This window comes from Cupressus sempervirens, chromosome 1 (genome assembly GCF_028749045.1).
Source record: "Cupressus sempervirens isolate cs-2001-9-10 chromosome 1, ASM2874904v1, whole genome shotgun sequence".
Classification (NCBI taxonomy): domain Eukaryota; kingdom Viridiplantae; phylum Streptophyta; class Pinopsida; order Cupressales; family Cupressaceae; genus Cupressus; species Cupressus sempervirens.
The window spans coordinates 889,016,049-889,031,802 of NC_143118.1; the positions used below are offsets into that span (position 1 = coordinate 889,016,049).

A 15,754-nucleotide genomic window follows, 5' to 3' on the forward strand; every position below is an offset into this window, starting at 1 on the left:
ATAGGAATTTCTTTTGACTTGCACTCTTCTAACCCAATTATTTTAACCCTGTTTTCCGAATATTCTCTTTTTGGAGAGGGAGTCTAACAAAACTTGGTTAACTACTTTGGAGACTCTTTATCTGGAGTTGAATTTGCCATAGAAGGTATTAGCTATTGTTGCTTAGAATATCTATCATCTGTATCACTTTCTTTCTTTGCTGAGACTTCAAATAAGAGTGATTGTTCCATATCTTCCATGTTACTTAAAGAATTAGCTGAAGTCTTATTATCCTCCAAGTTAGGTACCAGTAGAGTCTCTGATTCGCTTTCTGCCCTCTTGACATCTTTCTTTTTCTTAGTTTTCCTTTCTTTCTTTCTTTCTTTGTTTTCTGTTATCAACAATTATACTTTGTAACTTCGGTCTGTTATTTGCTTTGGGAGACATTCCCATAAAACAAAAGTCATTGTCCTGTTCGAGCAATTTCAATTTGCCCTTGCTTCAGTCAAATGAGTTAATCATATTTGGCTGATGACTCCCATTTTTATTCTTTGGGGATATGTTAATTTTGTCCTGCTGATCTCCAATCTTTTGACATGAGGGAATATTATCCTTTCTTGCTTCTTTCTTTGCCTTATCTGCCTTTGAAATGTCTGATAAATCTTGTATGTTTTATTAATTTATTTTCCTCAGATTCATGCTCTTCCTACAACATACTCAGGTGCCTTATTCTGATCATGGAAAGAGAGATGTTGGGATCTGAAGTTCTAGGTAAAATTCTTAATGAAGACTTCCTTTCATTGTCCAACCTGATTATCTCTGTAATCTTACCCTCATATTTCTGAAAATTTAAGTTATATGTTGATTTGTTTGTGATTAACTTTATATGTTTAAGATTTGAATTGTTAACTTTGCATTTGATAAGAAATTTTATATTATTACACCTTTTGAATGACACATCCAAACCAATCAGCTCACATAATGATCTGCCAATTCTTTTGATAATACCTATTTGATTTAGCTCTGGAGGCAATGTATTAATGACAAACCATGTTGGAGAAGTTAGATCTAAATTTTCCTCTTTACAATTTGGAATCCAATCAAAGAAATTGATCGAATGACCCTTAAACATACATTCAGGAACCATAAGAAACTCTTTTTTCACATCCTCATCACAGCAATGAATAAAGACTAATCTATTAGAGTAATGCGAGATACTTACTTGGAAGCCACAAAAATCCTCCAACCAATCAATCAGATTGTGTAATTCTCCTTTGGGCCGTTCCAAAAGGCGAATAAAACGACCTCTTGACATTCTTGCCAACACTCTTCACTATCTTGATTGCTGATGATGAGGACCTTGTCTTCATGCTCTGCTGAGGGATGCTGAGATGCCTTAGGAAGCACAGACAACGGCTGATGAATGAGGGGTTCCCTACGATGTGGAGGGATGTAGCTGGAAGGAGAATGCAACGGTGGGGAGACCTTCAATTGAGATGGTAGATCTACAGATGGGTAGAAATTGAAACCCTTTTGCCTCATATACATAGGGTTCAGATTCTAGCTATCATATTTTGTAGAGTTGAATACAAATATTTGCTTGTCTAAACTGGTTGTGGAATGAATCGTTGTCTTTGCTTTACATCAGAATTCAGCAGTATGACGAAGGGGATCCCTCTTAGGGCATTGATTTGTAAAATTGCCAACCGACCCATTCTACAAATCCACCGATGGAGCAAAATTATTAGATGTTTTAAACACAGATGTACCCGCATATCTTGAATCATCCACCCGTCTCTGCATATTAAGGCTTCTTAGGCCATAAGTGTTTGATATATTTGAGGACGAATGCCCGTATCTCTTAGGTTTTGAAAATCTGTTTGGATGATGTTTGGCTGTATTTGAAAAATTCGCTCTTTTTGCAGGTTTTGATCATAATATTATTCTTATGCAAGATTTTATCTATTTAATACGTACATTTAAATGCATGTACAAGAAGATAAAATAAATCTTCCAAGATGGAACATGTATTTAGATATACATATTTAAAAAGGTACGACCTTGGATAAACATTTACCATGTGCCATCATAATAAGATATATTCACGTGCAAGTAAATAAATATGTTTATAATATTCTTTCAACTTATAACCTTCAAATTCTTTTCCTTATTTACTCAATTCTTTACTTGAAACCGAAATGCACACTTGGCATATTAAATCGGCATCCAAGAAGGCAAAACATTTACTTTAAGAGTTACGGCTTTTTGGAAGCCTTTGAGAAATCGAATGCCTCTATATATTTGGGAGCCGTGAGAAAACGAGAATAAGAATTGATTTTCTCTTCCCATTCTATTTCCGATTTATCTCTACCATATTTGTCACGTCCTTACCTTCTCTTTTCTACTTCTAATGAAAGTCATGATTATTAATCACTTAGAGATTGTGCATTCGAAATTTCTCTAGTGGAAGAACTGGATTGTTAGTGCTCAGCCAAGGCTCTTCCTTCTTTCAACAACTAGGTTATGTGATCGACTTTCCATAATTGATTGATATATATATTTTTTCCTTATCAATTTATATTTGGAAGCCAAGAAAAGTCAGACATGTATTTTGCCTCCATGCGATTTTACTCCTGCATTTTTTTTCCACAGTTTTACTCCTTGTTTCTACACCTTTATTGAAGGCGGAAATCAGACTCGTTCTAATATTGCATACAGATTGCTTCTGTGAGAAAGCCGGCTATTAAACATCAAGCTAGGGCTCACGATTTTGTATTACATTAGACCAAGTTAAGTAGTCACTTCTTTTCTGAGTGATACATCTTCATCCTTTTATTTCTGCATTCTAAATTATAGCAGAAGGAAGTAGGTCCATGAGAAGTCTGCACTATAATATCAAAGAGACTAATCTTTCCTTACTGAGTAAAGACAAATTGTCAGGTTGAGTCCAAACATCTTTCTTTTATTGTCGTAAGTCATAATCGAATTGTACTTTTGCAAGTCTTAAGATGTTATTCTCAAACCATAGAAGCTGTGATATACTAAAACACGTGATATTCATACATCAGCTGAGGATCAGCAGAATGAGTTGGTTTACTCTAATATTTAAACACCTGGGACTCACCCGGCTGTATGGCCAAGGAAAGGGTGAAGAGGTGAGATCTGCAATAACATGAAACAGAATCAGATGTGACATAAAAATTATTTGTTATTTTAAAAGGAATCATTTAATAGCTCATGCATGTCCAATTCATTCTCTGTTGTCAAGTCGAATGGTGTGATTAAATACCAGAATGCTTAGAGACTGTTAAGGTGTTCCATGTCTATTCCAGGTAGAGAGGGTCTTTTTAATTAGAGAAAGTGTGGGGATAAGTTTGAGGTCCGTGATTGGGAGGTTAAGCCCCTAACAATGTTTCCCCTCTCCACAAGATGTCAGGACGTGTATCAGATAAGATAAGTTGAGCATTCAAACATTTATTGGTAACAGGTGTTTTTACTTTTATGATATTTATACAAGTCGAAGATATGATGAATTAATTTATATCGTTGAATTAAGTTATCTCCTTTGATGTAAGCAACCTTTCTCGTCAATTTAATTGGTAACCAGTTAGAACGGATGATCTTTCAACTGAATATGGAATATATCCATAGGATTGTTATTTTAGTCTTTTATTTATAAGAATAATGATTATGAGCATATCTTCTAATCTTATGTTATTGCCACAGGAATGAAACAGAGGTATCTGATGCCCCAAATGATACAGTGATATCTAATGTCCTAAATGATACAGCGGTATCTAATGCCCTAAATGATACAGTGGTATCTGACGCTCCAAATTATACAATGGTAATTGATGCCCTAAATGATCCAATGGTAATTGATGCCCTAATTAACATAGTGGTATGTGATGCTCTAAATGATCCTATAATAATAGATGCCCTAATTGATACAGCAGTATGTGATGCCCTAATTGATATAGTGTTATTTGATGGTAATCGTCATTTGATATTGATATAGTGGTATTTGATGGTAATCATCATTTGATTTTGATATAGTGATATTGGATAGTAATCGTCATTTGATCCTAAATGGTATTTGTGGACTAACTTGGGTGTTTGAAGAAGCATCCCTAGATTGATTTCGGTTTCGAATTCCATGGTATGTAGATTTTAATTTCCATAGTAAATTCATTGATGGTGTTTTCAATTCTTAGTTATGAATTTCGTTTAACTAATTGTAACCATTAATCTCATTCACATGAACGTAACTGATATAATTGTCTTCCTATGAAAATGAAGTAATAACTATATTTCTTTGATATGTTAGTTGTTAGTTAAGACCCATGAAAAAGTGGTTGTTACTAAAAGATATCAATATAGCCAAGAATGTAGAGCAAACATATTAAAGCAGATTGTGGAAAAAAAATATAAGAGGAAGGAAAATAAAATAAATATGTGTGTGTGTGTATGTCTATTCAGTTTTTCTGATATATATATATACACACACACACACACACACACAAAATAAAGTAATAAGAGGTTTGTGATAGCAATGAATAGAATATAAAAGAGGTTTGTGATAGCAATGAATAGAATATAAAAGAGGGAGTGGAAGAATATATGCATATAATTTCAGATTCACTGCTATGAAGTGTATATGCGTTAAAAAAAGTTTGGCATAAAAATAGCTTATTGAGTAGCCATTGAATAATGGATAAAGAACTTGTTGCAGCAAATTAAAGGTCAAATTTCACACAAGAAGTGTTCTTTAAATTGTGAAGAAAATAGAATCCATGATCAAATGGGTAAGCAACATTATCAGGGTGGAACAGAAGTGTGTGTGCAGTGGATTGGTGCTCATGAAAATAGTGGAGGGAGTTGGAGCTTCCAGTAGGTCAGAGCCTGTGAAGTGTGGGAGTTGGAGCTTCTAGTGAGTCAGTGCTCATAAACGTAGGGCTTGGAGCCTCTAGTAGGTCGAAGCCTACAATACATTGTAAAAGAACAAAGTTTATATAAAATCATTTATTGTCATGATTTTCTCCTGTATTGGTTTCCACATAAATCTTGTGTCATTGTGTTCAAGTGCAAAATTGTTTATTTCAATATTTAAAGTAATTAATTGGATAAAAGCTTTAAATTGACAAAAGTTGTTAATATACTGATTAGACGTGCCTTGCCCTAAACATTCAAGAGGCTACTAGGCTTCTCTACCAGGAATCTTAGGATCTCTCCATCTTCTTCAGATACATTGATTAGAGGTGTCTTTCCCTTTGCATTCAAGAGGCTACCAGGCTTAAGTACCACAAGGCCAAGCTCCTGCAAAGTCATACTCTTGCGAACTTATCACTTCCTTCTTCATGGGCTTCCCTCTAGCTCAAGGTACAAAGCATCAGCTTGGCCCCTCCCTAGAATTTCCTAGATCAGTTAAGCCCCATAGGGGCTCTTCTCAGTACAAGCATACACCCTCTAGGACCCCCTAGTGGCAGCCATCCTCCACGACTTCTCAAGGATGTTCCAGGACTACTCTTGGTTCTTTGTCTTACCCATCGGTTTCCAGGTTCTTTGTTGGTGCTCCGGCCTCCTAGGAGCAACATGGTCTCTCTATTGAGTTCCATCCTGCTCCAATTGTTCTCTTTCCTCTTGCTTGTATGGTTGGGTTTGATGTTTGTTTCTCGTTTCCTTGGGTGCCATTTGGTGTCATTATTGTGGGCTAGTCTCTTGTTGTAATCTTGCCAATCCCTTTGACCCATTTTGTGGTCATTTGATGGACATTAATAAATTTATCTTATCTTAGTTGTTAATTCTTATGCATGCTCGCATGTTGTGTCAAACTTCCATATCGAAGCTTGTTCTCTCAATTGTTGTTAATTCTTATCAAAGTGAAACTCACTTCATTTTCAGTCTTTGTTGTCCTTAAATCAATATGTAAATTGATGACTAATGCATATATCAAAAAGATAATAAAAACCCTTCAAGAAAAATGCTTACCCAGCAAAAATGAGCCATGGAGTATGTTTTCGATCCACGGAGGCAAGATCCATTGTAATCCAATTGAACTGTACGAAACAAAAGCACTAGTTTCAATAGATATCAACTAAGAAATCTTCAAAATGCAAGAAGGCAGTATCATTTAATGTAGCTTCGCATTATTATTAATAGATAAAGAGCAAAAAAAACTGAGGATTTATGATAAAATGTTTCTGTGCATCAATGGGTTAACCAAAAAAAAGGGCAGTAAAGACACATATAGCATTAATAATAAAAAACCTAGCATTGCATGCAACAAGACAATATTATAAGCCCTAGATGCTATATAGATGAAAAGAACACCACGCTTTGCATGCTACGAGACAATAATCTAGGCCTTGGACGCCATATACATCAATGATAGATATTATTTGCTAACTAAATTCAAAGAAATCCCATTCACGAAGAATTTTAGTCTAGACTCTTGTTGAATACACAATTTTAAAATATGCTTACTTGGTTTGTTGCATTTTCCACACTTGAAAGTAATTATGCAATCCCTGCTGAATTTTTTTCATTGTTTATTTTCTGTTTTAATTTTACTATCCCTTCCTGGTCTTTAAGAGGCATGAAATGCTACGACAAATTGGCAATGGGAAAAAGAAGTTAAAAAACTAGATTCTCCTTCAAACATCCCCTCTTACAAGATCAGGTGTAGCATAATGTAAGTTATTAATTTAGAAAGTAGACATAGGCTGATGGATCTTCAAAGTTATGATAATGGCTATCAGTTTTGTCTTGGAAGGATATAGTGCAAAGAAATTGTTTAGTGCTATGCAGATACCTGCAAGGAAAGAGATGCTATAATACAACACAAATGTATGAATTTGCATTTTCAAGATCTCAGCCTAGACATCACACTAATTACAGAGAATGGGACCTCCTGTCCATAAACAAGTTTTAAATTTTGCATTTTACCTGTATACAATTATGTAAGTTACTCATTTAGTAAGTAGACATAGGCTGATGGGTCTTCAAAGTACTGATAATGCCTATCAGTTTTCACTTTGACGGATACAGTGGAAAGAAATTTTATCAGATACCTGGAAGGAAAGATATGCTATAATACGACACGAGCATGTAAATTTGCATCTTCAAGATCCCAGCCTATCCATCATGCAAACTACAGAAAATGGGACCTTTCCATAGACATCTTTTTTATTTTTCATTTTACCTGTACACCATTCTATTTATGTAACAGTACTAAGTCTTTTATTGTGTTCTACATGTAGGTTATAGCTAACAGTGATAAGTAGAATTTGGCTTCTATTTCTATATTCTAGACAACTAAGTTACTAAAGTCTAGGAATTGGACTAGATTTCATTGTTGCCTATGGAAAAGTAATCTGAGTTTAGAAATGATTGAGAAAATAAAAGCAGATATAAAAAGAAATTGAATTCAATTAACTAGTGACAAAAGTGTGAAACTCAAATTTGAAATACAGTGCAAACCTGCTCACTGCCACTATCCCACGAATGTTCTGTTGACATGACAGTAAAGTGGACTGGTCCATGTTCAATGGAATACCATGGCTTATCTGACCCATTCACTGGCATCTGAAAATACGTTTCATATGGCACTCCACATTCACCACCAGAGTCTAGCCCCTCATAATAGGATCCTGATTTGGGAAAATCCCTGATACATCATTCATGCAAAAATGTACGTCAATAAAAACTAGAAGCATTTTATTTGACCTGTTTGTGAAACTTCAAGCTTAAAACACAAAAAATCATTTAATTATTATTATTTTTTAACAAAAATAATAGTCTATATTCTTAATATATATATATGAAAACCAAGAAAAATACTATTACAGTGTTATAAACATATATTATAATGAAACAGTAGTATAATAATAAATTAGAAATAATATTATCAATTTATTAATTAGTGGGAATTAAAGCATCCCTACATAAAACCTACGTTTTTTCTCAAGGGTAAGTATAGAAAAAAGAATATAAATATTAAAATGACAATATAATAAATATATTGTCAAGAGCTAAATAGATATATCTTAACAAGCGCGGCATCACTAGCTTAACAAGTGCGACATCCAAGCACAAGCACAACTAAAACTTCAAGCTAGAAACACAAAAAATCATTTAATTATTATTATTTTTTGACAAGATTCGTATGTCTATATTCTTAATACATATATGAAAACCAAAAAAATACTATTACAGTGTTATAAAGATATATTATATTGAAACAGTAGTAGAATAATAAATTAGAAATAATATTACCAATTTATTAATTATTGGGAATTAAAGATTCCCTACAGAAAATCTACGTTTTTTCTCAAGGGCAAGTATAAGAAAAAGAATATAAATATTAAAATGACAATATAAGTATCTACGTTTTTTCTCAAGGGTAAGTATAAGAAAAAGAATATAAATGTTAAAATGACAATATAATAAATATATTGTCAAGAGTTAAATAGATATATCTTAATGAGCAAGGCATCACTAACTTAACAAGTGCGACATCCAAGCACAAGCACATCTAATCAATCTTCGGTGCCACTTTCCTCCATGCAACATCGGAAGCAAATTGGAGTTCACATTGATATCTGCAACGATCTTTGGCCACGCACTTTTAAGAGTGGCTCTAGCCTCTTTCAAGCTTCAGCAATTGGCTAAGATAGAACTCAATACTTCTCCTCAGTACAAATGCTTTTCTTGAAAATGAATATTTATTTCTAGATCTAGTTAATAAATATTTTAAACTACCCTAGTTACCAGATTCGTGCCCAAGAGGCTGGATTATCAACTTTCCACGAGCCTATGGATTCATGATCGGGAGGCCGGATTATTAACAGCTTTCATGCAAGGTCCGGATTTGACCTTGTGGATTCATCCGGATTTGACCTTAATTATTTTAAATAAACTAGGTAAGCACGTTGCATGCGAGGAGGAACAATTTTCCTATGCATGTCCAATTATTGTTGTGAGTATTGGATATTAATGTCAAAACCCTTCCCAAAAATTGAAATCGAGGTTGATAATCAATCGATTTTCATAGAACCTAAATTTTGTAGAGGCAGCCTTAGGGAAAGGATTGATCCTAATAAAAGGGAGAATATGAATAACCCTACTCGCCCTACTTGTGATCCAAATGTTCAAGTAGTTCTCAATATTGTTAAAGGGGGGGTTTATATTAAAAGCTCTAAAAAATGTGAACCCCAAGAAGATGGAGAAATTAGGGAAGAAAATGTGACCTCTCCTTGTATAGATATACCCTAGAGAATATCCAAGAAGTAGGTAATAGTAACCCTAATTCCGATCATATCAAATCCCCAACGATAGTACCTGCAAATCATGGATTGAATCTGAGGGAAATGTTGATAAACCTTCCAATTTGTTAACATCAGGATCCATTTCCAAGAAGGAATGCCCTTCAACGGATAAAGAGAGTTCACTAGGAAAAACTGATGCAGCTGAAACTAAGAAAGTATTACAGCAAATAGAAACAAAGTAAGATATAATCTCGGAATACCTTAGTGACTTAGTGGTTAATGATCTTATGGAAACATTTATGGATGAAATATGTAACGAGGAAGAACTTCAAACAAAAAACGATCTCCTAATTGATAACATAAAGAGGATGGATAATGAAGGAATTAATAACGGATGGGAATTACTTACGGATATAGATCTTTTAGAGCAGGAAAATCATGAAATCCTAGGGTTAGCCACTGCAAATCTAAGCAAGAGTGCTTCTAACTACGATTGGTGTTTTGTTATCGTGACTATTTTGGTTATCGCCTATGTAATGTATCGCAAGTTTTTTAGTCATGCCTCTTTGTATTCATGTTGACTTCATGTCCCTTGAGCATTGGTGTTTACCTGTCTTCGTGCAATTCTATCTTTGTTGCCTTCTTGTGGGCTTCCTCATCTACTATTATCTATTTTGGCTCTATGTTCTTTTGATGAATTTTCTAGTAATGTCTGTATTCAAGAGTCACCGTCGACAATTTCACATGGTGGTGCATCGTGTGGTTTAAGAAATTATTGTGGCTCCAACCTATTGTTGTTTTATTCGATCTGCAAGACACTCATCGTTTGGAGTTATCTCTTGACTCATATGTTCTAGTTCAGGAGTTCTTCAACCTAAGCTTTGGTCATCTACAGTATTGTGTTTGACTATTGTAGGCTTCCAGTTATCATTTTGGGAATTAATCTCTATAATAGCTCTTGCTCGGACTTGTCGACTTGGTCGGCAAAGCATTTGGTGAAGAGTTTGATTCTTTCATCTTGAGTGTGAAAGATGGATCTTGATATCTGCTTTAGACCTTATTGTTTTCGTTTGCACAGATTGTGAGATATGATTAGGAAAATGTGCCTAGGTTATCGATTTCTAAATTTAGAATCACTAAGAAATATTGGGGTTGTAGTTGCAAGGACTCAAAATCAGTTGACTCCTTACTATGCATCATGTGGTATGGTTTGGAACACATTCGTGATGATCTTTGTTGGTATGGTTCAGCATTGGCAGAATTTTACGAGTGGTGCTTATTCTAGTTTGTTATCTCTTTTTATGGATGTTGTGGTGAAAGAGATAAGTATTGTATCTTGAATTATTGTTATATCATTGGGAATAATGTATGATTTTAACATTGATCTCTATTATAGTTGACTTTATGAGTGGTTAATATCTCTCTTGGTTGAAGGGTGCAACAAGATGCAATTAATGATACATATTTGCATATGAGATTCAGAGGGAGATGTTCAGCTTCAAAGGGAGGCTTCATAATTAAGAGGGAGTGTTTATGGAATCCCCTTCATTCTCATATATACTTGTAATGCTTATGGTATTTGTAAAAATTTGAGACTTCAATGGAACTAAGCCTTGTTTTTGTTATGCCTATTTCTATTATTGTGTGAACAAATAAGATTGTAAGAATCAACTATGATAACTCTTACTCTGGGAAGTCAGCATCATGTTGAGACAGTCCATGATGACATCATGTTGAGAGATTCCGTGATGGGAGTTGGATGTCATGTTGAGAGATTTCATGACAATTCACATTGAGAGAGTCTATGATTAAAGGCTTAGCTGTGATTCTTACAAATCTATCATGTTTAGTAATTGTTAGAGGACTATCATGTTGAGTGACTCCATGATTATTAATGATGAGTATATTGTTCTCTTAGTGTCATGAGAGAATCTAGTTGTGTTTATTGCAGGATTTTCATGTTGAATGATTCCATGAAATTTATAGGATCTATGTGATTAGATTTTATCGTTGACATTTTGGTTGAGGGAGTGTTAGAGTTTATAACTACAATAGAAATCTTTATCTTTGGGCATTAATTCTGTTATGGTCACCTTTAACTGAAAAGGACATTTATAATAAATTATAATATTAAATAAAGACGTGTCATTCAACATGCACTAAGGCATGGAAATAGGAAGAGTTGTAATTGTAATAAAAAGTCATGTTTTAGAAAATTGAAGAGACCTTCGGTTGGAATGTGTAGAGTCTCTCTTTAAGTTATATACATCGCATCAAGCGATAGGCATTGTACACTTGAATTTTATTATCAATAAAATGGACTCTTGTTGTGTGGCTGGCTTTTCCCCTTCATTCTAGAAGGGTTTTCCTAAGATATTTTTGTGTCTCTCGCATCTATTTTGGCTTCTATTTATTGCTGATTATCTTTGATTTTCTGGGAATATATCCAACACTGATGAGGTCAAAATCTCCACTAGCCCGTGTGACCTTTGAATTTCCCCTCGAGGATCAGATGAGCAATCAATGGAGAATCCCTATGAGGGTCGAGTTTCTATCCTCTCCATTAGGTGAATGTAAAGATAAAATTTCATAGGGACTGAATTAGTCCCTATACCTATCAATTATTCACCAAGGCATTCAATGAAAGTAATCAAGAGGAAATCAATGTGGATGAGTTCCTATAAAACACGATTTTCCACTTGGGTAACTCACTAAATTTTTCTTTGAGTTCAAGCCCCCACACCAAAAAATAACTAAATTAGGCAATCGAGGGGACAAAGAAAAACCCCAGAACTGAAGGATAATCCGTGGAAGTGGAAGATGGGCAGTGTCGATGATGTTTCCTTTGAAGGTGACTCACCCAGCTAGGAGTACATCTCCAAGAGTAGGATCTGTGGGACCTCATAAACCTAAGCAAAGAAGGCAAGGACAAGTTTGGTGTGCACCATCCTAGGGAAGAAAGAAGTGATGAGTTTGACAGACAAAGGGTGCAAGGGGTGCTAAACAGAGTGATCCCTAAAGCGAATAGCCTCCTGAAGATAAAGAGAAACACATCTTTGATCCGTGTACCTAAAGAAGGATGAGAGGGAATAAAACTCTTTGAAAAGACAATAGAACCTACCTTTGATCTCATAATAGATAGGACAGAGAAAAATGAAGTGTTCCTCAAACTCCACCTCACTGAGAGTACAAAGTTGGCAAATCCTATCACCCTTGTCCACCAAGAGATGGTGGGAACCCACTCTGAACGTGATGCAGAAGCATCTTGCATAAGAAAATAAAGGGGGAAATGTTCTATTTTATTTTATTTTTTTATTTTCAAAAAAAAAAAAAATAAATGGACAAGAGAGAAAGTGACAAAAATTAGAAGAAAAATAAATTAAAATGGAGAAAAGAGGGAAAAGGCATTTAATAGGTGGCATTATTATATGTAACTTGTGGCTAGAGGATTTATTTAATGTAACTTGCTAAGCCAACTTGTGGCTTGAGGGTTTATTTAATGTAACTTGCTAGTGGCCGACTTGTGGCTTGGTTTGGTATAAGTAAAAGGCTTTGTCTTGTCATTATGCATTCATTCAAAGGAGGAGTGAGTGTGGAGAGTAGCCGAAGAGCAAGTTTTTCCTAAGTCTGTGGACAAAGTGCCAAATGTGAGGCAGTTTACAACAGGATTATGATTATCTTCCAGCTTGAAGAAGAGCATAGAAGATGGAGTAGCTGAGTGAGAGAAGATTTATAGTGTGTGGGGATAGAGCGCTGAATGTGAGGCAGTTTACACATGGATCTTGGATAGAATTTGAGAAGAACTAGTAGCTACGGCTTGGAAAACAAGGAGATTGCTTGGTGGACTTGCAAGCACAAGTTGAGATCTTCCGTGGAGGTTTCTACCAGAGTGTGGATCTGGACTAGCTAGAGTTGGGATTGGATCTTGAGGGATCTTATAGAATTACTATTGTAATTTTTTATGTATTTGGCCATAACCCGGAAGGCCTTACAGCCGGGCATGTTGGATGTAAATCTTATGATTACATTATGAGAATTGGCATTATTTTGGATCTAATTCTCTGTGTTATTATTTATTCTTCCGCTGTGTGGTTATTTGCTAGGAGCTAGGACATCTCCTTTGCGGATTCTCCTACCTTGCACTGCGTCAAGTGGTATCAGAGTGAAGGTTGTTCCTGAGCGTGTAGACAAATTGTCGAAGTTGAGGCAGTTTGCACCAAGACCTTGGGAGGAGATGTAGATGGATCTATGGTTGTGAAGATGGAAGGTGGATATTGTTCGAGAAGATTGATCTATTGGTGATTTGTTGCAGAGGGTTTTCGAAGATCTTGGAAGATGGCTCTAAGAGGATTGGACCCTAAGGTGATTGCGAATTTCCATAATATAGTGGAGAGGAGGATTAATGAGACAATAGCTCGGGTGGATACTATTGTGGATGTTGCTTTTTTCTAAAAGAGTTGAGGAACCAAAGAAGAAAGTTCTATGCTATTGGAGTTGGAGTCTACTGATTTGGAAGAGAGTTGTTTGGCCAGTTAGAAGACTTGTTCGAAAGAGAAGATGGCATCACAAGGTCGAGATGGAAGAGGTTGGTTTTGTTGATCAATTTGTGGAGCCTAATACAAAACCTGCAAAGCACCTGGAGGTTGTTGCTGAGAATATTCCTAATCTTGTTGATGATGGTATGGAGATTGGTTTTCATGATCAGTTGGTTGAGTCTAACATGGAGATTGCAGAGCACTTGATCGTGGATGATCTAGTTGCTGTTGGTGGTGAGTTGTATGTTGTAGAGCATCTTGTTGTGAGCAAAGAGACCGCTCATATTGTGAGTTTGGAATGTCTTGATGGAGACCTACATATTGTTGCTAGTATGGAGCTTGTTGCTACTGGTGTGGATTCACTAGTTGTTGATGTGGATGAGGGTTTGTTGATGAAGCATTATGTTCCATTTGTTCCTGGGAGTGAGCATGCTGATTGGATGGTTGAGATTCTAGTGGTTGATAGAGTGATGCAGATGTGGATGATTTGCATGTTGATTTTCTTGCCTTTGTTGGAGTGGAAGCCTTTGGTGAAGATGAAGATGGTTGCCGATATTTTTTTGGCATCAAAGTGTGTGACACACTTTTCTATCTACCTAGGGAGTCTAATGCAGGAGCATCTTGCATCAAAAAATAAATGGGGAAATTTTTAATTTTTATTTTTATTTTATTTTTCAAAAAAAAAAATATTTTTAAAAAAATGGAGAGAGAAAGTGATGAAAATTAGAAGAAAAATAAATAAAAATGGAGAAAAGTGGGAAAAGGCATATAATAGGTGGCATTATTAAATGTAACTTGTGGCTAGGGGTTTATTTAATGCAACTTGCTAAGCCGACTTGTGGCTTGAGGGTTTATTTAATGTAACTTGCTAGTGGCTGACTTGTGGCTTGGTTTTGTATAAGTAAAGGGCTTTGTCTTGTCATTATGCATTCATTCATAGGAGAAGCAGGAATCAGTGTGGAGACCAACCGAAGAGCGAGTTTTTCCTGAGCCTTTGGACAAAGCGCCGAATGTGAGGCAGTTTACAACAGGATTATGATTATCATCTAGCTTGGAGAAGAGCATGGAAGATGGAGTAGCTGAGTGAGAGAAGATTTGTAGAGTGTGTGGATAGAGCACCGAATGTGAGGCAATTTACACTTGGATCTTGGATAAAGCTTGAGAAGAGCTAGTAGTTGCGGCTTGGAAAACAAGGAGATTGCTTGGTGGGCTTGCGAGCACAAGTTGAGATCTTCTTTGGAGGTTTCTACCAGAGTGTGGATCTGGACTAACTAGAGTTGGTATTGAGTCTTGAGGGATCTTGCAAAATTACTATTGTAATTTCTTATGTATTTGGCCGTAACCCAAAAGGCCTTATAGCTAGGCATGTTGGATGTAAATCTTATGATTGCATTGTTCAGCCCGTGGCAAACAAGAAAGAAAACATATAATCAATGCAAAATACTATTCATTATCAAATGGTTTTTTGCACACAACAATGATATTCCATAAAAAGATAGTGATGCCCAAATACATAAGTGTCCACAACTTTTATAATGTCCAAAATGGTGCCAATGAAATGACACAACCGTCGCCGCACCGGTAACTATCTAACTACCCGTTTTTCCGGACATCATCCCCCCCAAAAAAGAAAAGTCATCTCCAAATGACTTCAAAAACTAACAAAATTAGGAGACAACAAAATACAACATAGAAACAATATAAACTAGGGAAGAGGTGGCATCCCTGAAGTGCTCTGGTGTCGGCACAACTCATACACTTGATCGGTGCGGATGCATAAATCCTTCTGAGTCTGCGTATTAACCTCCACTGCTTCCTTGAGAAGAAGCACTATGTCCATGGCCTAGGCCTTAACTATCTGTAATTCTTGCTCGGCTGCCTGTAGTCTTTGTTCAACCATCTCCTTGTCTCGCAAAAGCGCTGCACGCTCGGCTGCCCACACTGCCTACTAGCTAATCAAGTCAGCAACTAGCT

The 15,754-nt window shown here is 35.8% G+C and overlaps 1 protein-coding gene across 5 annotated transcripts in view; it reads right to left on the bottom strand.

The window, feature by feature from the left end:
* The window catches only part of LOC149580705 (putative inactive purple acid phosphatase 27), a 184,824-nt gene that overhangs the window by 108,769 nt on the left and 60,301 nt on the right, over positions 1-15,754 (bottom strand). For all 5 annotated transcript variants that reach the window (XM_089792954.1, XM_089792974.1, XM_089792983.1 and 2 more), the window contains exons 8-9: positions 7,459-7,645; positions 5,968-6,035 (exon numbers count right to left, since the gene is read on the bottom strand). In XM_089792954.1, the coding sequence (XP_089649080.1) occupies positions 5,968-6,035; positions 7,459-7,645 (255 nt within the window). The remainder of the gene's footprint in view (positions 1-5,967; positions 6,036-7,458; positions 7,646-15,754) is intronic.